The sequence below is a fragment of the Rhyacophila brunnea genome, unplaced genomic scaffold, assembly GCF_057557595.1.
Source record: "Rhyacophila brunnea isolate RB1 unplaced genomic scaffold, BYU_Rbru_1.0 scaffold_9, whole genome shotgun sequence".
NCBI classification, from domain to species: Eukaryota; Metazoa; Arthropoda; class Insecta; order Trichoptera; family Rhyacophilidae; genus Rhyacophila; species Rhyacophila brunnea.
Window position 1 is genome coordinate 11333951 of NW_028233361.1, and position 22791 is coordinate 11356741.

At 33.9% G+C, this 22791-nt stretch overlaps 1 protein-coding gene across 2 annotated transcripts in view; it reads right to left on the reverse strand.

Moving 5' to 3' along the window:
- The window catches only part of LOC147063259 (lipid droplet-regulating VLDL assembly factor AUP1-like), a 32676-nt gene extending 9969 nt beyond the window's left edge, over nt 1-22707 (reverse strand). Inside the window, exons 1-8 of one of the 2 annotated variants that reach the window (XR_015072166.1) lie at nt 22558-22707; nt 19215-19381; nt 18247-18359; nt 14238-14335; nt 11949-12082; nt 7226-7434; nt 5886-6108; nt 4370-4695 (exon numbers count right to left, since the gene is read on the reverse strand). Coding sequence is in view for 1 of the 2 variants with exons in the window: in XM_085960130.1 (XP_085816256.1) it covers nt 4424-4695; nt 5886-6108; nt 7226-7434; nt 11949-12082; nt 14238-14335; nt 18247-18359; nt 19215-19381; nt 22558-22598 (1257 nt within the window). In the remaining variant the exon portion in view is untranslated. Of the gene's footprint in view, nt 1-2481; nt 4696-5885; nt 6109-7225; nt 7435-11948; nt 12083-14237; nt 14336-18246; nt 18360-19214; nt 19382-22557 lie in introns of those variants that run through there. The other variant, XM_085960130.1, reaches the window with a different exon arrangement.
- Nucleotides 22708-22791: the final 84 nt, after the last annotated feature.

Here is a 22791-nt window from a genome sequence, read left to right on the forward strand (position 1 = left end):
ACTACATAGCATGCCAATAACCCGTAACGTAAAAAATTATAAAGCAAAGCACATAACACCTAATATAATGATAACATCCAATAAAATGTGACATATATTATATATAAAGATAAACATCCGAATTTGTTATATTACTTACTGATTTACCTTTTAAATAATTCGAAAGTGACATTTTGAAGCTGAATTCAACACACGTCATGCAACACACTTGACAGCTTAGAGGCAAGACACAGGTTTATTTCTGCAATGTTCGTATACGGGAAATTACTAAATTGGGTGTATCATTTTTGTTAAAATAACTACAGATATGGGAATTTCACAGTCGATGGGCAGTATTTTTGTTGTTTTTAGTACATCAAAAAGTAATTTTCGTCATATAGGTCAGATATGGGGTATTGACATTAAAACATCGATATGTCGACATCAACAGTTTAAAAATGATAATTAGAGAGAGTGCCAATAAAAATTAATATGAATCAGAGGCCTTTAAAAAGGGGTACAAAAATGCATTTTCTGTAGATACATAATGATCACAACACAGTTATTTTTTAAACTCAGCTGTTAAATATAATTATCACTAAGCTTGAAGTTTTTTGCAATCATCGATATCAAATGATATTTACCCTTGAAATACTAAGCAATAATGCAATGTTTCCATACATTATTCCAAACATTTTTTAATTTGAGTGTTACAAGAAGCTTATTTGCAGTAAATTGCAACAATTTTGCTTCTTGTTCGTATTGAAATTGGCAGTGAATCTTTTATAACAATGCTCCTAAACTAAGTTAAAATGTAGTATCACCATTGAACAAGATATTTCTATTACGGAGATGCTGCAATTTAGTTCAACAGGAGGGGAGTACAATAATAATAATAGTTTTCAATACGTAACTGACCACGTTAACACTTTTTTGGCGCAAATTATTATTAGTATCATTTCACAACAAATTTTCAATAAATTAGAAAATCGATTTACCTTATGTGGAATTATTACCTATACGCGACATCGGAATCTGTCAGATCAACTCCATTAAAATTGCAACAACTTGAACAAAATGACGGCATTGCAACACACAATTGCTTACATAGACTGGCCGGTTTCTTGGTTAAATGTCGCATGCACCATAATTTTTTAGGTTAGTCAAACTTCACTTTGACAGCCAATTAACAAGTCAGTGACACTGTGTACACCACTAGATACCAACAAAAGATAACCTTAGTGCTCTGTGAATACATACATACATAACACAAAGGTGTTATCTCAGAACCAGAAATATAATGAAAAATTGTTATGGTGTTGGAATAGATCTACTGGACAATCAATTAAACAATGTAGATTTTTTTGATTAGATTCATCATAATGCAAACCGAAATATTGTAATAACTACAATCATAAGAAAATCCAAGAAACGAAGAAAAAAATTGACAGTAATAGTTAGATAAATGTCATAAATTGACATTAAAATGTTGCATAAATATTTTCTAATTGATTTAAGTTTTATACTATTCCATTTGACTACAAAACTTAAATCAATTAGCATTTAAATTCAAATTCCATTGTAACCCTTAATCAAAGCTAGTAATAATATTTTGATTTAGATAAGCAGTTATAAAAATTGAGATACCGATGACTTACTTATGTGTAAACAAGATTTCTCTTACTGCGACAGGTCAAAATGTAAAATATGAGATTAATCATTTTATTTTTTTGTTGATTTATCATATATGTAATTTAATAAGTAATGTAAGCTCAATCAATAAAAAATATTCTAAAGGCTATGGAATACGGTAAGAAACAAATCCTAGTTTTATCCATCATTCTATTTACTTTATCCAGATGTAATCATTGACAAGCAGTGTAGCCAATATTTATCCACAAAAAAAAATATATTATATTGTCACCTTGGTGGTGAACACTGACTTGTTCCATATTTGGATATCAGAGAGAAGGTTTGAAAGAATGTTGTCATACTAAACACATGTTTTTGTACAATAACTTCAATGAATAATATATTTCTACAACAAAACGTAAAAATATCACTTAGATCTCTCGTCTTCAGTCAATTCTTCACTTTTAAAGTTGTTAAATAAAATCATGTTTTAAATAATATACGTGGACATGGTCAGTTCACCAACAAGGCGATGATATAGTGTATAAAATATTTTTTTATAAATCACCAGGAGCCGTTCGTAGATGACATCATGCCCTAAGTGGGAAGGGGCCTGATATAACGTGATGATTTGCAGCGGTGGGGATAGGGGGGTTTTGTAGAAAATGTGGCGTGGCAAAATCAACATAATAAATAAATATTTCTGATTGAAAAAATTTACTAAAAATTAATTTATTAAAAGATTTATCTGACAGTTTTGTCGATTGTGAGGGATATTAAATAGGCCTTATAAAAATATTTTCTAACAAAGGAAGCATTGTTTTATTAAGCCTATACAAAAAAGAAGTACGAAATATTTTTTTTAATTTTAAGATATCAAAATCACAGGACATTTCAAGGACTAAAAGTCAAACAACCGTATCAACATAAAACATGTTTTTTGTCGCTGGTTATTTGTTGAGTAACAATATTTTTTTATTTGGTTTTCTAAGGTTTTAAATTCACAAACAGATATAGTTTAATAAATGTCTTTTTAATTTTTCCCTACAAAATTTTGCTCATCTCAAAAACATTGTTTGATTTTAAGACTTCAATCGAACATAAAATATGTTAACATTATGTTAATAATCTATTAGGTGACATTTATCTTAGTAAATTAAGAATAATGAATTATTCGTTGATGGAAAGATTTATTAATAGTAAATAAAGGGCGATTTTTTTGTTTAAATGTGCCACAGGAAAGGAAGGTTGACAATGTCTATTTATGAGACGAAACCATTTGCAAAAACTAACACAATGTGTAAGTATTAAGGTTGCAATAGATTAAATTTATTATTAAGGGAAAGTGTAATCGGCATTAGAAACATCTGGTGACATAATTTCATGACATACGATTCATTGAAAAATTACATTTGACATGTCATCGCAGGAAAATAATATAAATTTCTTTATATTTGGGTATTATGAAAAATTTCAACGTTAATTTTCAATATAATTAGCAGATAGGTATATGAAACTATTCCACATGTCACAATAAGCAAGTATTCATTAAAAAAAAACCACCATAGCGGAGAGATCTCACTACATTTCATTGATAAAAATAATCAAAACAAGTAAATGCTCATTTCATATATCAGTACTGTGATGGCAGACAGTTATAACTGTGTTCACTTTTTATGTTTTATTCCATAATATGTTCCAAATTGTACATTCTTTGATATAGGCTCATTTAGATGAGTCGCTGCGGATGATCATCCGCAGTGAATTGAATGCAGGCGTTCATTTTTTGTTTACACGTGTCACTGAAAGTGAAATACATAATTCATCCAAAATGGCGTCAAGTGAAATTACGCTGCAGGTACAATTTGTGATTGTTTGTTATATGAATGCAGAAATTTCATCGAGAAAGAGGAATAGGAAAAAAGAGTCGTTGGTGGATAAAACCATAGACTAATATACTGATATACATGGGTAATGCGACGTAATATCATGGGGAATATGATGACAGTACTCAGGGGCACAGTGCGCACGTGCAGGGCTTTTGGAATCATCCGCTGTGAACACAAAATGATCAAAAAGTAGAACCAGTTGAACTTCATTCACTTTTGATTCTGGATGATCACTTTCGATGATTTGTTGATGAATGTGCGTTAACACGGGTCACTGGGGATGATTCCTCCACGATGATCGTCAAAAGTGAATCATGTAAACGGGACTTATGGCAAAATTTAAGAGCTGCAACTTTATTGGTCACAAAGTAATGTTAAAAGATATCTGCATCTGGCCAAATGTGAAAAAAGGGTCAAAAGGCAAAAATATATATCTGCCTAAAATGCAAGACTTTTAAGAAGTTTTATGTTGGGATGCAAATTCCCCTATTTTGAAATAAAACACTTTAAAATATATTATAAACTAACTTCTTGTAAGTCTGATTTAAAAACATTGTTTTTGCTCTCCTGTAAAATTGTGTAAACAGCAGTTGTAGCCGTTTGCCATCACACTACCGATATTTTATCATTGATTTAAAAAAATAATTCTACAATAAATTATACCTATTACACTCCACCTTAATTTATTTTCATATGATGTTTTTCCATGAAGAGAAACGTTAATATAATGATTGGTTTATTCCAAGCACCAGTTGCAATGTGTTGCAAATTTTCCTAAAAGTATAGTATTCGTGAGGATAGGAATATTATATTGACATTAGTTACTCATCACGACGGCTAGATATCTCCGTGCTGATTAAGTTATTCACCTGGCTCAGTAAAACAGATGGAAACCTCTCGTGGCGCGGCAGACGTGTGGCGGATCATAGGAGATGGGTGAGGTTATGTTTCTGTATGAAGCGCTGTCGGGCAGCCTGAATGAGCTGCGCCTTCCTCTCCTGGTAGCTGAGCTGGCGGTCGTGAGCCGTCCTCGGGAAGGTAGACGCCGCCGTGCTGAGAGGAGCGGCGGGTTTCGAAGGGCCCGCCGGGACTTCTCTCTCCTTCGACGGCGAGGGCTGAACCACTTCTTCGGGGGTGTAAGGAACAACCCCTTCGAGGATGTTTGACAATGTTATGTCGACACTGCGTGTTTTAGCTGCAGAAGTAAAATAACATTGTTAGAATAGGTAAGTCAATAATTCAATATTATGTGGTAAATGACATTTTTGTGTTTCAAGTATAAAATTTTGGTTTTAATACTAATTTCTTTTTTCCATTATATTGTGCTTGCCCATTTTTATTAATCGATCAATCCATGCCTGCACTAAATATAAAAAAAATTAAATAGGACATATTATTAGCATTTGCTTGTAGGTACTTGCCAACTCTGAGTATATTGCTATAAGACAGATAAAAACTCGTTCAAGCCAAACCATTCAAGAATCTGAATGTCATACGTTTCGCTAGCGCGTAGTATTCTTAAATATGGGTCTATTATCTGGAATCCTTATGAAGTTTCCTACAAGCTTATTTTAGAGTGCGTCCAAAAGAAATTTCTTCGATGTCTTTATTTTAAGACATATAGCTATTTTCCTTTTAATAATTTGTCAAACGATTACTTTCCGACTGCCTTTCTACAAAGCATGCTCACTTCTCACTCTCTTGAATCTTGTAAGTCACGTCTGCTCTTGAAACATTTTTGCCTGCTATCACGAGGGATGGTTTCTAATCCTGGCGTCCTAAAGAATTTAAATTTATATGCGCCTGTCAACTACATACGTGGTCGCAGCGCAGCCATGACCTATTCTGGGTCAGAACTGTTTTCTCGAGTCAAGCCTATCAGGCACCATTAGCGAGGGGTGCAAGATTAGTAAATGCGCTCCCTACAGACATGGACATTTTCAATGATGTACTTTGCATTTTGTTTTTGAAACTTTATTTTATTGTATAAAATTGTTAATGTTTTTTTTATTATTATATTATTATTATTATTATTATTATTCTTCTTCTTCTCTCTTGTGAGAGTAATATTTGTTATAATGTAAATCTCATTTTGTGAACGTCTTGAATTTTGATATTTTACGTCCACAATGTTTTGTTTTCTTAAATAAATAAAAATAAATAATTCTCCAAAGGAGATACCTGTAAAAGGTAACACCAATTTTAGAAATTAACAACTCATAATACTAATGTTCATTTCCTCTTTGATTTTCTATCGATTCAAATCTTTCAAAAAAGATTTTCTCAAAAAATTACAGAACTGGACATACAACATCTGATAAGGGCTCTCATAGAATACGGATATCCTCTAATTGTGACGCATCTGAAGAACACTAGAACACTCACCGAGGTCATTGAGGATGACATTCCAGGGCACGGCCGGTAGGACTTCCTTGACCTGCGCAGCCATGCGCTGCATCTCAGGACGGAGGAAACGTCCGCCGCCCTGAGGAGTGGTAGGCGTGGTGGGTGTGGCGGGCGGCGCCAGTCTACGGGCAGCGGCTGCAGCCAACTCTCGGTTGACCACCAGCTCTTTCAGCTGACTACTCGTGTGCTCTGTAGCCTCGATCTGAAATAATTATAATCAAATTTAATTTACTGTGAAAGGTACAATATATTTATTATTTTGGCAATTATTACTAGAAATCTCATGGAACAGAATATCCGATGCTTGCAAAAAATATTTTCTTCTTCAGGATAAAATAGAGGAAACTATAGTATCATATGCAGGTAAAGAAACTGGGAGTTGCTGATCAGCCTACATGTTTATGTGGCTGTAAAGTTGTGATTATATTGAGATGCATGTCGAGTACTGTCACGGCGACACTTAGTTAGCGTACACTTAGTTAGCTTAGTTCAGCCACTTTATTCAACTCCTTTTATATATATATTTCCAGTTTTTCTACAATTCTCTTTGCTTCTCTCATGAATATTTTTAAAAACTAAATTCAGTAAACGCAGTCAAAACAAACTTCAGGACTAACCTATGGGACTAACTGAAAGAAAACGATAATATTATTGACTAAGGTTCAATTTAATGGTCAACGGAACTGGGCTAGACGGCGGACAGGTCATAAGAGTCGTAAGTCATAATATTGGCACGCGGCGGACTACTGAATTTGACATATGCACACCGGCGGATTATAGAGCTTGATTTTGTGCTTTCAACCAGTAAAAATAACGGCGGATTATAGTAGTTGTCGGATAAGCGAGCGGCGGATTACTGAGAGTGTACTGTATGTGTTGTTGTCAAAACAAAGCAATAAAGCGACAATAATTGTCAGCATTTCCTCAATCATAACTAGATCAGTAGGGTCTATTATGATTTGTAATTGCGACAATGTCTCTTATAATATATGGACTGCTTTTTTATAGATAGGAAGGACAATCCATAAAACCTCACTCACTCGCTCATCGAGTCCGTCACGCAATGCACTATCGTCACCAGTACACCCGTGCTCGTGATTATAACCTCACGCTGTCATCTTTATTATTGTAGCATTAAATAAACTCTCCCCTCGAAATATCCAAGCAACAACGACCTTCTCTCTCCACCCACCTCATCACCCCCAAAAAAGTTAGTTCATAAATAAATAATAATAATATAAATATTAATCATATATCTACAGGATTTTGAAATAAAATATATATTTAAAATTATAAAATATAGAAAAGCAACGAATTACCTTTAAATAATCGGCGATGCTTTTCTGGACTCTACTGGCGAATTCCTCATTTGTTTCTTTATCGTTTCGTTCCATTGTAGGAAGCATATCGACCGTGATAACGGTGTAAGGACTCCATAAGAACCAAAACAAATCATACCAAGCTATGCTGTTGTGGACCCAATGATTACTGGTTCCAGTGGTCACATTCCCGAACCAACGTTTCACCTCTGAAACAGATAAAATATATTGTTATCTTACTAAAATTGGAAAAACATAATATCAAATAATATAACAATATGCAACTTCATAGAAAAGCATTTTGACAGTTCATAAAACCGAGTCGCCTTAAATAGGTGGGCCATGTACACAAAATCGACGAGTCACGCATGACATAGACACTGCCAGAAAGTAATTGAAGACCTGGTCGACAATATACAAGTGTCGAAAGGGGTTTAAAAACCGTGGGTGTCCAAAACTGGATAGAAGCGGCTTTGGACAGACTTGAATGGAGGCAGATGCTGGAGTAGACTAAGACCCACATAGAGTTGTAGTGACATGTAACAGAAGAATTATAAATATTTTTTTTATTGGGTAGGCCTTCCGCTCACGAGAATACTCAAAAAAGACGAGACTGAAACTAAAATTCCAGCCAGTATCTAAATTGTATTTCAATGGCGGTTCGCTCACGGCAAGACTAGAATCTCTGTTTCAAAACGTTCGCTACTAAACTGAACAGACGCGACATGCTAATCTCTCAGTTTCATAAAACAGTGGTGCCAAAATCACTAGATTCGATGAAAAATCATATTTTCTTACCAAAATTGGTAACACTGAACTGAACTGAACCAGCAGTGACATATCTAGACGTCAAAAGTTAAGGATGGGCGAACCGGTTTTTAATTTAAAATTTGTCGCAGAAGTTGAGAAATACTCCTGCCCAGTGGCGCACCCAGGATTTAATATTGGGTGGGCCCAAGGAGGAGAATGTAATTTAGTCCCTTTTCTTCTTCACAGCCTAATTTCTCGTTTATTGGTCTTTTGTCTATTGCACTCGGTGTACCTACACCATGGTCCCTACATCCTGAAACGGACCCTCAGGCTAGGATATTTGGTGGGCCCCCTACCTACCACTAAGATTAAAGGCAGTTTGAAACACTACATTAACGTTCTTCAAATTAAGGGTACTTATACAGTGAATTATTTGCGATTTTTAATACATCTACTTTAATAATGGAGCTGTCGAGTATCGACACATAATAATTAAAAAATATATAGCACAATTATATAAGTAGTTGAAAATGTTCATGGCCATGAAGTATAATAGCTTCTTTTACTATTAAAGCTAATTTATGATGTGTGTTTATCTCACTTATCTGGTCAAACCGACACGCCAGGCCCCCCACAGCCCGGGCCCCCAGGCTAGAGCTCTGTCAGCCCTCCCCAGCCATGACCTACACCACTCCGGAATTCGGGTGGACACCGAGAATTTTTTGACAGTTCCATTAGGGATTGTGTTTCTAAAAAAACCTGACATTAGTGTTTCGAAATTTTTGTGTTAGAAATTAAAATCTAAGAAATTTTTCTAAAAAGGCTGCTGGAGAATTATTACAAATCATTTTTTTGCCGTGTTTTTATTTGTCTAAGCCCAAAGCTATAGTTTATTGGCTTTCAATTTCAATGTTTAAAATCATTCTGATAATTTTCATTTTTGGGGGGTGCCAGGGCCCCTTTCCCGCCCCTCCCCCCCCTGGGTGCGCCACTGCTCCTGCCTGTATAATTTACAGGCTGCCAGAATATTCCTGTAAAGATATTACAAAAAAAGCTTAGAATGAAGTAGGAAAGACAATGGGTTTGACAGTTTGAGGTTATGAGATAATTATTGCAAATGATTTTATGAGTTTATGAGTTCCATCAGCAACCAGTTTTGGGGATTTTAGTTTTTCCGTGAGCGAAAGATAAAGCCTTGTCGCATCACACATTTTTCACCAACAACCTTATCAAAAATAATTGTAACTTCATTACAGAATGACCCCTTCCGACGCACTTGCTGGGACATTAAAGATGACATTCAAAACAATAAACAACTCATAAATAATCAATATTCGCAAAAATGTCCTCTATGTCCTGTTCAAACCCTAAAGAGTATAATTGAGTTTTAAAAACTAACTGACATTATCTGCAAATTGTAGTCTTAATTTAATGAAAACAGTAAAAAATGCAGAACACAACAAACACAAAATTCAATTATTCATTCCACAAGCAACTAACTCCAAAACCTAATACATACGTAAAATAACTCCATGAGAATTATACGATAAATTTATTATTTAATAACTAGGTATTTATTTGATTACTATAATTTTTTTCCAAATAACTGGAGCACAATATTTTCATGAAAATTTAGAAACAAATGAACAACAATCACAAAAATAAACATTGATTTCACTAGGCTATTGATATTTCCTGTAATTGAAAAGGTCAAAAAATGTCCTCCATCACAATATGATCACAATGCAATCATGTCATGCTTCGCCTGACACAAAAATTTGTCTAGGTTAAAATAAAATCATTAGTGTGATCATTTTTCAACATTTCAGTTGATCTATACATAACATTTTTGAATAACAGGGGATCTAAAACCTACTTCCAAAAATAATAAGCATGATTTTAAATATGTACTTTTGTTTTGGCAGATACTAACTTGCAATTTGGGTAACCACTTGTAAAAAGAATACATCTGTAAAATTTTGGGGTTATCTCCTATCAAGAAAAATAACAAAAAGATATTATAGTGTTAACTATTAGAATAGACTTGTTGGACTACATTTCTCTGATTTGGTCCACACTCAAACAATGTCAACATGAATTTTTACACATGATTTCCAACATACAAAAAGATATTATGGTGTTAACTATTAGAATAGACTTGTTGGACTACATTTCTCTGATTTGGTCCACACTCAAACAATGTCAACATGAATTTTTACACATGATTTCAAACATAGAACGTCAACTTAAGCTGTTACTTGAGATTTTATTCATTGACAATTAGGCCCTCCTCCCACGGTGCAACTGAAATCTGACGGAACTGGTTGGAGATGGAACTCATAAACTGACCAACGTGATGCTTTGCACACGGCGCTACTGAAACCCACTTGAAATAATAATCACATAACCTCAAACTATCAAACTGGACCATTAGCTGTTTTGTAAAAAAAACCAACAACACGCACGCTAGAATTAGGTTATTTCAATTTTGCTTATCTTGTACTTTTGACGTCTTGGGTTGTTATGGATTTTATAGCATGACCCTTGTTACACAGTGCTACCAATTTTGGTAAGAAAATATGATTTTTCACCAAATCTACTTATATTGGTACCACTGTTTTACGGTGACTGGAAACTTGAGAGACCGCGCGACTAGCATGTCACGTCTCTTCGCAACCGCTTTGAAACTGAAAGATTCCAGTCTCGCCGTCAGCGAGCCGGCATTGAAATACGTTGGCTAGATATTGGTTGGAATTTTAGTTTCAGTTCTGTCGGATTTCAGTTGCTCCGTGGGAGGAGGGCCTTAAGCTACGATTACATTATCTCACAGTGAGTATAAAACCAAGGCATCTGCAAAAGACATATTTGGATATATTAGGGTTTGAAGTCTTCGTTTGGTTAGGAGAAATAGTTTCTAAAAAAAAACATAATATTTGGTTTATATCTATATTATATTGCATGTTCATTCAGTTACTTCACTTTTACATTATCGAGTTCACGAATTTTGCAGTTGTTTTGCATTTAATCTCGAAATTGAAAAATTTGCAGATGCCTTGGTTTTACACTCATCGTGCATTATGATCACGTCACGTCATATGCTGACAGTGTCATTCTGCAGAATATTTTGAATGATCACTTTCTTAATAAATTCAATTATGAAAAGTGCCAACTCTTTAAATTATTATTAATTATTCATGGTAATTTCAATTAATTTTAACAGTTTCTACCTGTGCGTACATTAAAATTACTTATAATATTGCATTCATAGATAATATTTTGAACAGAGCCCAACTGCCAGACCATAGATTATAGACGTAAACATCAGACATAAATAATAATTTAATAGAAAATCCATAGAAAAAAATATAAACAAAGAGCACGCGTTTTGACGTGAGTCGAAAATGTGCAGGCATGCAATAACATAATAAAAAATGTTCACTGAGCCATGCGGTTGGCGATGTAGCGCGATACGTGTGAGATGACCTCATTGTTGTCCTGGCCATTTCAGCAGAACTGACAATGTTCATTTAAAGGTTCAAAATGTGCTAAGGTCAGAAAACATCAGTCTGAATACCAAGAAAAACGACATTACACTCTTTTTTCTCGTAGTGGTAGCTTTCTATGACAGACATAACATGATGATAATGAATTCGAACCATTAAAATCAAGGCATCAAATCACTGTCTTTTTAGGTATAAAACAGTTAATTCAATCTTTAACTGTCCAGGTTTCGGAGGCATGATCCAATTTGACGTTCCCATATTTCTATGCTGAGGATTTACAGTACAGGCTCTCAAGGCAATCAGGCAATTGAGCTGTTCAGTGTTTCTTTTGCAGGGGTACTCAACTTGCAAAATATATATGTGTATTTCATATTGCATGTTATCGTACATTATTGTACCTATATGTATTAAAAATGCATATTATTTCTTTTATACGAAAAATATTGTTATAGAGCGGACAAATTAATTACCTATAGCGGCAGGCTGCACTTTATCGTAGAGCATAAAGGGCCATTCGCTGAATTTGAGTACAGCTTTTCCGCTAGTGGGACATCCCTCAGGCTGTATCGCTATCGGGACATTAGGAATGTCTGCAAATTTTTTCCTGAAAGAAAAACAAAACACATGACAAATTACTACAATCGTACAACATGAGTCACCAAACCATTAAACGGTCATCACTCATCGACTGAGATTTGTTTATGTATAGTGTGCCAAAATGTATTTATAACATCCGGCATATTTTGAAATAGTTTAGCAGTAAACAGTTAACATTACAATTTGATGATTTAACATAGATTTCAATATTGGTAATTTAACTATACACAATTATTTTACAAATATCAACACTAAATGATGATGCATAGATAAAGAGTAATATTTAATAAATGACACCTATTAGTAAAACCATTAAATTGCATAATAGCCGGTACGCCAATTGCATAGATATTATCTATCACCTATATTTAAAGCCTCAATTACGTTGGGTGAGTTTTATTACATAACTATTTGCCGGTGAATTTACTCACTGCTAAAAGCTCGTTTGGCTACTGTGAGTGAAGTCGAAGACTGGGTTACTATTATCGATACCAGCGGCGAAGGGTGAAAGTAGGCTGTTAAGATCTGCCATTAATAGTGAACACTAAACTTTGTCACTAAACCTGGACATAAACTCTGCGAAATGAACGAGCCCTGAACATCTTTGAAAGAAAATTTCTCCGCCGTATATATGGACCGATTAGGGATGGCACCAATTGGAGGAGAAGATATAATGCTGAGTTCTATGGGCTGTACGAAGATTGCAGCGCAGTTCAATCAATGAAGATTGGGAGACTGCAATGGCTAGGTCATGTGCACCGTATGAATGACAATGAACCGGCAAAGAGAATGTTGTCCAGCAATCCAATAGGACGTAGAAGAAGAGGGAGGCCAAAGATTCGCTGGTTAGATGGAGCTGCCAGTGACTGCCGTATTCTAGGGATACCAAATTGGAAAGCGGCCACACTGGAGAGGGACAGGTGGAGAGAGCTGTTGGAGGAGGCCAGGACCCACACCGGGTTGTCGCGCCCCTGATGATGATGATGATGAAACTTTGTCAGTCATATGTATTTTTTTTCATTGAAATAATATAACAATTTACAGATGGTGTGGATTAATTTTTAAAATTCAATTAAACACTGCAAAAACCAAGCCATAATAGCTAATAGTCAAAAAATACTTGTCTATCTATAAAATATCTATAATTATGCAATTAAAATAATACATAACTTTGGATATTTTATAAATAGATTTTTTATCTATTATAGTTTGATTTAGGCAGGGCTTAATAAATTTAAAAAAAAATGAAATAACAATATGTGTAATATGTATTTTTAATCCAACGAAAACAAATAAGTTTGAATGAAAAAGTGTGCAAATTTTTGACGTATAGCCCAAAATATACCAAAACTATTTTAGGTTGGTTTAGGCAAGGTTTAATTGATTTTTAAAAACTAACTAACTCCATCTGTAAATTGTAGACTTAGTTCACTAAAAATAAATATGTATGACCTATGTTTAATGTGCACTATTTATGGCGGATCTTAACAGCCTACCTCCACCCTTCACTACTGTTCGATACTCATTCGATATTTTACTCCCTAGCTAGTCAAATCTCTGTGCCACAGGGTTGTTTTTCGTCCATCGCCTTGAGCAAATCTTTTTAAAAACTTCATATTTTAATTTTACATAACAATACTCTTTATTTTTGATATTCCATAGCACAGATTACTTACTGTCCATAAACTTTTTAATTAATAGACAATCGTTTGGAAAACAACCTCCTGAGTGAGTGGGCAAATTTTACCAGTTGTGTGTAATCGATATTTGCTGCACTAGTTGCAACACGCTTACTGTTTTCATCGGCAAATGCCTAATGTAATTGAGACTGAGAAAAAATAAAACCATAAGGCAACCCATTAAAGTTTCATCAAAATTTCATGTGTAAAATGCTAACACTAACCAGCCATGCAAAGTCATCCAAAATAGTTTATTCTACAATCCTTACAAAAGAAGGTTCTCCAAAAAGTGTAATATTGGCAAAATCAATAAAAACAAAAATGCTTGCCTAAAAGATGGTAACAGCAAGAGATATGCCACTTTTTAATTCAGTTGCCACTCTTTATTGATCCATTTAAATAAAAACATAGACATACTACATTTTTTAGGTTGAAGTCGTAGTTAAAACTATTTATTTAAAAACTATTAAGAGCAATACATACTTGACAGCATCCCGCAACTGTTCATTGGATGAAGCGTTTCCCAAATGTCGGATTCCCAACGCCCAAGCTAGAGGCGGCGGTAAATCCCATTTACTTGGCTGTAACACAAAACATAACAACTTAACATATGCTGCATTTCACATTTTTAAAGCTATGATGTTTGACCTCACAGACCTGTATCTTATGTAATATTTATTTTGCAATAATGTATTACCGAATATTTTAAAGAATATTTCTTCTATACAGATGGAGACTAAATGTATGAAAGTGAAGCTGAAACAATACTGCATGTCTACCATTTTTTATGCAAACACCAGAGTCAAAGGCATTCATCGTTTATTGCATAGAAGAATCGCACTCATGATAAACTGAAACACACTTCATCGATTGTGATAGGCTCTCTTCTCTAGGAATGATTTTGAACATTTAAATTGAAAGCCAATAAACTATACCTTTGGGCTTAGACAAATAAAGACAGAAAAAATGATTTGTAATAATTCTCCAGCACCCTTTTTAGAAAAATTTCGTAGATTTTAATTTTTAACACAAAAATTTCGAAACACTAATGTCAGGTTTTTTTAGAAACACAATCCCTAATGGAATTGTCAGAAAATTCTCGGTTTCCACCCGAATTCCGAAGTGGTGTACGTCATGGCTGGGGAGGGCTGACAGGGCTCTAGCCTGGGGGCCCGGACTGTGGGGGGCGCGGCATGTCGGGTTGACCAGATAAGTGAGATAAACACACATCATAAATTAGCTTTAGTATTAAAAAAAGTCGCGTACGGCGCTATTATATTTCATGACCATGAACATTTTCAATAATATAATTGTATATGTTGTGATACTCGACAGCTTCATTATTAAAGTAGATGTATTAAAAATCGCCAATAATTCACTGTATAAGTACCCTTAATTTGAACTAAAACACAATTTGAACAACGTTGATGTAGTGTTTCACACTGCCTTTAATATTAGCAATATGTAGGGGGCCCGCCAAATAACCTAGCCCGAGGACCCGTTTCAGGATGTGGGGGCCATGGTGTAGGTACACTGAGTTCAATAGACAGAAGACCGATAAACGAGAAATTAGGCTGTGTTGTGTTGAGTAGGTTTGTGTATAAGTTAAATTTAATGCAATAATACTTTTTTTGTCAGTTTTCAATTAATATTTTGAAAAGAGCGACTACACCCACTACAGTCGGTGGTGGTGTAAATCAAAAGAACATTTTTTTTCAGTGGAATTCAGCATACATACTGTAGCTCTCTACGTAGACCAAGCGGGTAGCACAGCCGATATTATTTGAGTAATGTTTTAACATACTAGGCGCACATGTCCAGCAAGGTTGCTGTTATTCACTTCCAATCCGCCAGTCGCTGATGACACGCTCAACGGTTACCGCCACTATGCCTCCAATTTAATAAAAACTAGGAGAAACTGTACAAATATACCGCCGTGTAATGTGAAAATATGTAAAAATAGTATATGAAGAAGGAACTAATTTACATTATCCTGCTTGGGCTCCCCCACCCCTATTAAATCTTGAGAACGCCACTGTATATACCTACCTATTCAATTCATTATTATTATCACCATCATCCTGGACCAATCAACTGTTAGATGAAGTTCTCTCCAACCTAATTCTAGAGTGCGTAGGTACATATTAATATATAACATATTTTGTGATACGCTGTATTGACTTTCAAAGTGTTGCTCAGGCTTTCCAAGTAGCACCGAGAAGTACCGATCAGTGTTACATATAAAACTGTTTGAAATCGGACCCACTGAGGTAAATTATTATTTTAATGTGGTGATAAAAATAACTATTTTCACTCCTAATCGGAGCATTTCAAAGCACACAGGGTAGTTTTCACAAAACCTCTTCGGATAAATAGTTGTTGGGCATTTTTCAAACTATCAAGTGGAAACTACGCACCATCAACACATATAATTTTTATTAGATTTTCTTCGCAATTTTATTAAAATCCAACATCATGTCATTATGACGAAAAGCTGTCTGCAAGACCTAGCGAGACAGACTGGCGAGAGCCAGCTGGCTCAGCTAGTAATATTATATTATGTCCAATTATAACTAATAAAACCATCCGTATTAAATTTACTTTTTCTTCTGTCATGTTGACAGTTCAAGAATTCCATACCGTGGCGAATTCATGTACTCAGCAGAAAAATTACCTAATTCATGAATAAGGCAACAGGCTTGACTATTACATGAATTAGCCAAAATTTTGCCCATTTCATGTAATAGTCAATTTCGCACATTCGGTGTAACATATACAAAACACAGGACTTGTAACATGTCGTATATTGTGTTTGCCATAAAGGTTAGCCTTTATAATGTAGAAAAAATGTTTTTAAATCATGAAAAAATCTAGGTGGGAGAACGCTTTGAAAAAAAATGAAGTCCTTTTTGCGATTATCTCAGAATTTGTTTTAATGACTTAATGCTTTCTGTCAGTATACCCTCGTTATGTCTATTTTAGTCTTTGATTTCCAATCCATTTGAAACCCTCAAATTAGATTTTCTCAAAACACACAAAACTGGACAATATATATATAATCTGTGCCCATCGAATATATTAAATAAAAATATTATAACATTTAAAAGGTTGATAAGTCCTCATTATAAAAAGATAACTATTATTCCAATGTTTGACCATCGTTTTAAATTATTGTAAATAGTGTGGATTAACAAAAGTTGATATGGGTTTGTGGTATGCAAATATAATTTCCTACGCACAAAGATTGTATATTGAGGGTTGGGCATATTATATTAATATCCATACAAATTTCAAGCATTAAAAATATGAATATATATGAATATTGACAGAGGAAAGTGAATAAATTTAAATGTATTATTTTATTAGTGTTTAAGTTTACTGAGTGAAAAAGAAAATAATAATTAATTTTAAGGGGACAGACGCTCTAAACTAATACGTCAGAAATGAAGAATAATTGTGACAATCACAATGTCATTTTATAATATTATATACACATAATTTTATACCATAAAATAGCATTTTAAAAATTTTTGATGAAAAATTGTCGATTATTGCACATTTTCGAATTATCCTTTTGTGAACACATACGTCAGGCATTAAATTTAATTTCAACTTAACATTGCCTCGTTAAATGTATTCAGGAAAATCGCTTATCGGAGTTTATAATTGACTGGTAAATAGGAAGAAATTACAAATTCTATGATACCCATATTCTTTGTACAGTCGAACTTTGTTATTACGAGGAAGATGGGACCGACTGAATTTGTCTGGATTTGCATTACTCGTTATATCAGAGAATAGGTATTTTTAAATGAGCGGTCACATAACACAAAAAGTTGAAAATAAAAAATCTGAAAACCATCGTAAAATCCCCGAAACAAGCATGGCATTCATAAACTTCAAAAGAAGTTGTTTATAGTAATGAACGCTGCTAGGTACCTACTGACTTCACAAACCTTGGATTTTTTACTTAATTCAACCATATGCGAGGTGGGTACTTTTTCAATATTGTCGGCGAAAACACCAATTAGGTAGGTACTTAGACACTTAACTAGTGTCATAAACGTAATGCGATTCAGGCGGTATCCTGTCCGATCGGATTTTATTGCTTAGGGTCGAAATGTTTTGAAACGATCGACACATTAACAGTTTTAAGAAAATTTTTGACGATATTTTAGCTCGGTATATCCGATAAGTTGCTCGTTACAAGAGTGAATAAATGTATGGAGAAAATCATAAACTAAAATGTCAACGGATGTTTCCTCATTACATCCGAGTTCTTGCTATATCCGTGATCATAATAACCAAGTTCGACTATATATCATTATTGCATGGTCTATTTTTTACCATTTAATAAATTATAGAATAATAAGTGAAGACAACCTTTACATTATAAAATTTTATTTAATGACAAATTTTAATTCTTCATTTTCTACAGTTTTTATAGCACTTGTCCCCTTAGTGTTCTGTATACAATGCAAATGTAACTTACACTAATGCTGCTAGTCGCAACGTGCAACGCTAGTGGGTCCATTATTGACACACAGTTAGTTACAACGAGTCGTGTCTTCTCATCTCTTTGTCCTCTATTTTTAACATAAACCCCTGAAAAAATTGTTACAGTCAGTTGCAATCCAATTTATCTCATGAAAAGGTCATTTAAAAAATTTAAGTTTCACTAAACACGTCTTTTCGGTCATTCATCATCATTCATTGGTCCACTGCTGGATGTAGCATCTCCAGTTCCTTCTACACTTTTAGTACCTAGTTCTTCGGTGCCACATATTCGCTTTTATAGCACATTTGAAAGTGCATGGATTTACTAACTGCTGTCAGTACGTATTATCGCGGCCATAGAAAGAAAAAGAACGTGTAAACGATTATCGTGCAAGATTGCATGCATGTGTCAAAAAAGTTCAGAAGTTTCTGAATTTTCACGCGACAGTTGGAATTTTTGAAATACCTGTGGCAGTGCAGTGGAACGATAGTAGCAAACCTACCAAACACAAAAAAAACTACTGTACAAAACATTTTTGACATTTACCAATTTTTACAACTTGTCAAATTGCACCATAAAATGACAACATCGCGTCCCGCTTACATTTGAAGAATGAGGTTGGCGAGACAGTCGTCACTTTTACAACAGTTGATAGCGTGATAGTTTAAAATACACACTATTGGTGCCAGTAAATCCATGCACGTGTACAGGCGATATTACTTTGTTAATATTCATTTACTGCACTATTCAATATGAAAGTGTGTTTTTAAATTATAGAATGATAAAAAATATTGTGCCTGCCTTGGTTGAGAGGCAAAATGTTCACTTATGACACCAAAGGTTTCGAGTTCGATTACCAAGTCTGACAAATTGTTAATAAATATCTATTTTTGACTAAGATTCATACCGCGTTATAAACTTAATTAAAATGAAATAATATAAGAAGTTTTTATAATACCAACCTAGTGTAAAACATGTAAAATTCGTAATGAATAATCTCAAAAAAGATACTTCTGGCAAGATGGCCGAAGCTAACCAAACAAGTATGCCGATTATTGACCGTACTATTGCAAGAATAATTCCAATAGGAAAATATAACACTATGCTAAATAAACTTTCATCCGGGAACCTGGAATAGAAGAGACATTTCAATCATTAAATATTATATTATATTAAACATTGTATTAATTAAGCAGTTATTTGATAATATTTGTATTATGTTTCAGTTAAACAACGACACCAACACATCTGCGTTATCAATGTACACCAGTGGGTCTATTCTATACTTATCAACCGCTAAAGTAATAAAATGATAAATATTATCAAACTTAGGGTAGGTTTGTATCAAAATATTAGCACTTATTGTAACAATTACACGAAAATGGTTTTTATTGTTGCAATAAGTGCTATATTTTAACAGCACCTATCTTGCTGCTGTTAAAATATCGCACTTATTGCAACAATAAAAACCAACTTCGTGTAATTGTTACAATAAGTGCTAATATTTTGATACAAACCTACCCTAAGTTTGATACTATTTATCACTTTAGTGTTCGATAAGTATAGAATAGACCTACAGGAGTGGCCAAAACGTCGACCGCGTAACTATTCCTAGTCGCCCGCCTGTCTGATATGTACATATCTCTGACAAGCCGTGCGACAGAGACAACGCGCTACAATTTCGAAGTTAGCCGATTATCGACAAGTGTTCTCTCTAAAACCCGAAGGGTAAAACAAGAGTTGACTTGTAGGTAACTCACGTGGCGACCATAGCGCATAGCGGACGTGTGTGTGGCCGTTTCGGGTTTTAGAAGTGACATTCCGCTATAAACGGCTACCTTCGGCTCTTTACAATAACATTGTTCGCATTAATAAAAAAATTAAAGAACATATTATTGTTTTATTTATGAACTAATTAGTTTGTGAGAAGAAATCATTATTTTCTCTTATTAAAATAACTTGATATTTTTGTACTGTAGTTAATATTTACAATTTGTAAACCTAATAATAAGCATATTGCTTGCGATAATAAAAGTAAAATAAAAGAAAATCTTGTTTTATTTACATACTATCTTTATGTTTGTCTGAAGTCATCATTAATTGCTATTATTAAAATAACTTGATATTGAATTGTTATTGAGATAACCTATGTTTATTTTCAATTTAGAATTATTTTTGGCTTTAAATTACTACTTTTAATGTTAGTAGACTGCCGCCAATAATTTCAAAAGCAGATCGCCCATAGTGATTAAAAGTTTGTCCACCCCTAAGTACACCAAAGGAAGATTTTAGTTTTAAGGGCCCCAAAAGAACATCGCATGCCATAATTGATCTTGGCAAATCTGAATCTTTGAATACAAAAAGGTGGTTTCCCAGAAATAAAACCATTATTTTCCATTACTTATATCCTACCTATAACATAATTATTTGTAAATATAATATATTACACTAACAAACAAACTAATGACTATTCTACTGATAGTGATTCAAATATTGCAAGTCTATTGTAACCTTAAGACTTCCGGATTACCTTCCAATGGAGGATAGAGAGCTATGAGTAGTGATTTTATTTCAAGGGAGTGGACTGATAAATGAGATTGAATTTATATACCTACAGTTAAATTCTCATCGGATGTAAGTACATATTATATTTTGAGAATTATTGCATTATAGATAGACCAAGGGTGTGACGGAACATTTCCCTAGACTACCAACAGCTAAAATGGTGCGGTTTACATCATTAAAATACATCAACATTTTTATTTCACACAGGCGGATATTATGTGAGCATTATCCGATTATCCGCAGTAAAACGTACGCTGTAACTCTTGAAAAGGGGCCATAATGAATTTACAATTTCACCGTCCACTAGATACTACACAATATGCTTCTTTAAAAACTCAACTTTGACTTTGATTTTCTCCTTAAATAAAATACTCTCTAAACACATCCCATATAAATACATAACAGCAAGGGGTGCTTTTTACTGGTTCTCCGTCGTCTTTATCTGTCAGTCGCCATTTTGGAATTCAGCTATCTTTTTGTCATCGAATTATAGTACACGGTCCAAGACATTATAGTATTTCGGCAAAAATTATAGGACGTGTTGAAAATGTAAGTTTTTTGTTTGTCACATAAGCATAACGGAGAATTCGATAAATTCCAATGCCCTGCTTTATTAAAACACCTCTTACGACCGAAAAATGCTAACACCGGCCGCCGTCATTAAATGTCACGTTAGTTTTTTAGAGTATACAACGCAAAACTACGTCCATAGACTAATATCGCACGCTGAGATCTTATATTATTTATATTATATAGATTATACTTACTACGTCCCTCGCTTCACGTTATTACGATTTGCTGTGATTGAAGTACACGGAACTTTAAACATCGACAATATAGACAACTTTTAAACGCAATGAAATAAGCAATGGAGAATATTCGCACTACCGGCGAATTCAATTAATTCCATTTTTCAAAATTGTGGTATTTTTGACATACTATACTTTTTTAATAGTACGCGAACCAAAATGTACTATAATTATAGTTCGATTGGCAACACTGCGCTCACTGACGGATGACAGCGAGCGGTGGCGGATAACCAGTAAAAAGACTCCAGCAAGGAGATAATAATGAAAGTTCTATCTGTCAGAATTAATGTGAATGTTTGAAATTTTATTAAAAAGTATTTAAGTACCTATACTGGATATAGGTAATACTAAAATATATGTTTTCCTGTTTACCTAGACCTGCTACTTATAATTGTATTGATAAAACAATACATGCCTATATTGTAATCAAATGTTAGGTTGTCATAGTCTTATTGTAAATTGAATTATGCTCCTATGATTAAATTTATAACATCCCTGAACCGCCTTCTCAATTCAAGTGTATAAAAATAGAGGCCAATAAAATGCCTTGAGATTGCTCATTTGACTCTATCTTTGCTACAAAATAGTCAGTTAATCGATTGACATTGTAGATGTGTTTAGTTTGCAAATTATTGTTAAAAGAATAAACAGGTATATTTTGACATTTTAAAAGTTTAACAGATAGTGACAAGTGATCTTAAACCATTTACGAGAAAGCAACGGTTGTGCAACCGTAATACGTGTACTAAATAATATATTACTTGTCACCAATTTGCGACAAACGAATAATATTACACATAATACGAAAAGCAATCAGTAAATTTATTATTGATAATTAATGTCTTGATACCGAACGAATTATTATTGTTGGTTTGACATACTTTTCAAAATAACCTATATTTTTAGGATATAACACTCCATAAAAACTTACCTATTATCGTTCACGAGATCACTTAATAATATATTTGCCATTTCTATACTAAATATACAATTCTCTCGTTGCTTTAATCCCAAAATAATAATATAATTAAAGATCTCAGTTCTACCATTGAAGGTACTTATTTTTTTATCAACCTACTTCGCACGTATTCGCAAAACATTATTGCCAGCAACAGCATTCAGCATGCGTGACAACAATGCTCATTCGAAAAAAGGTAAATTGATT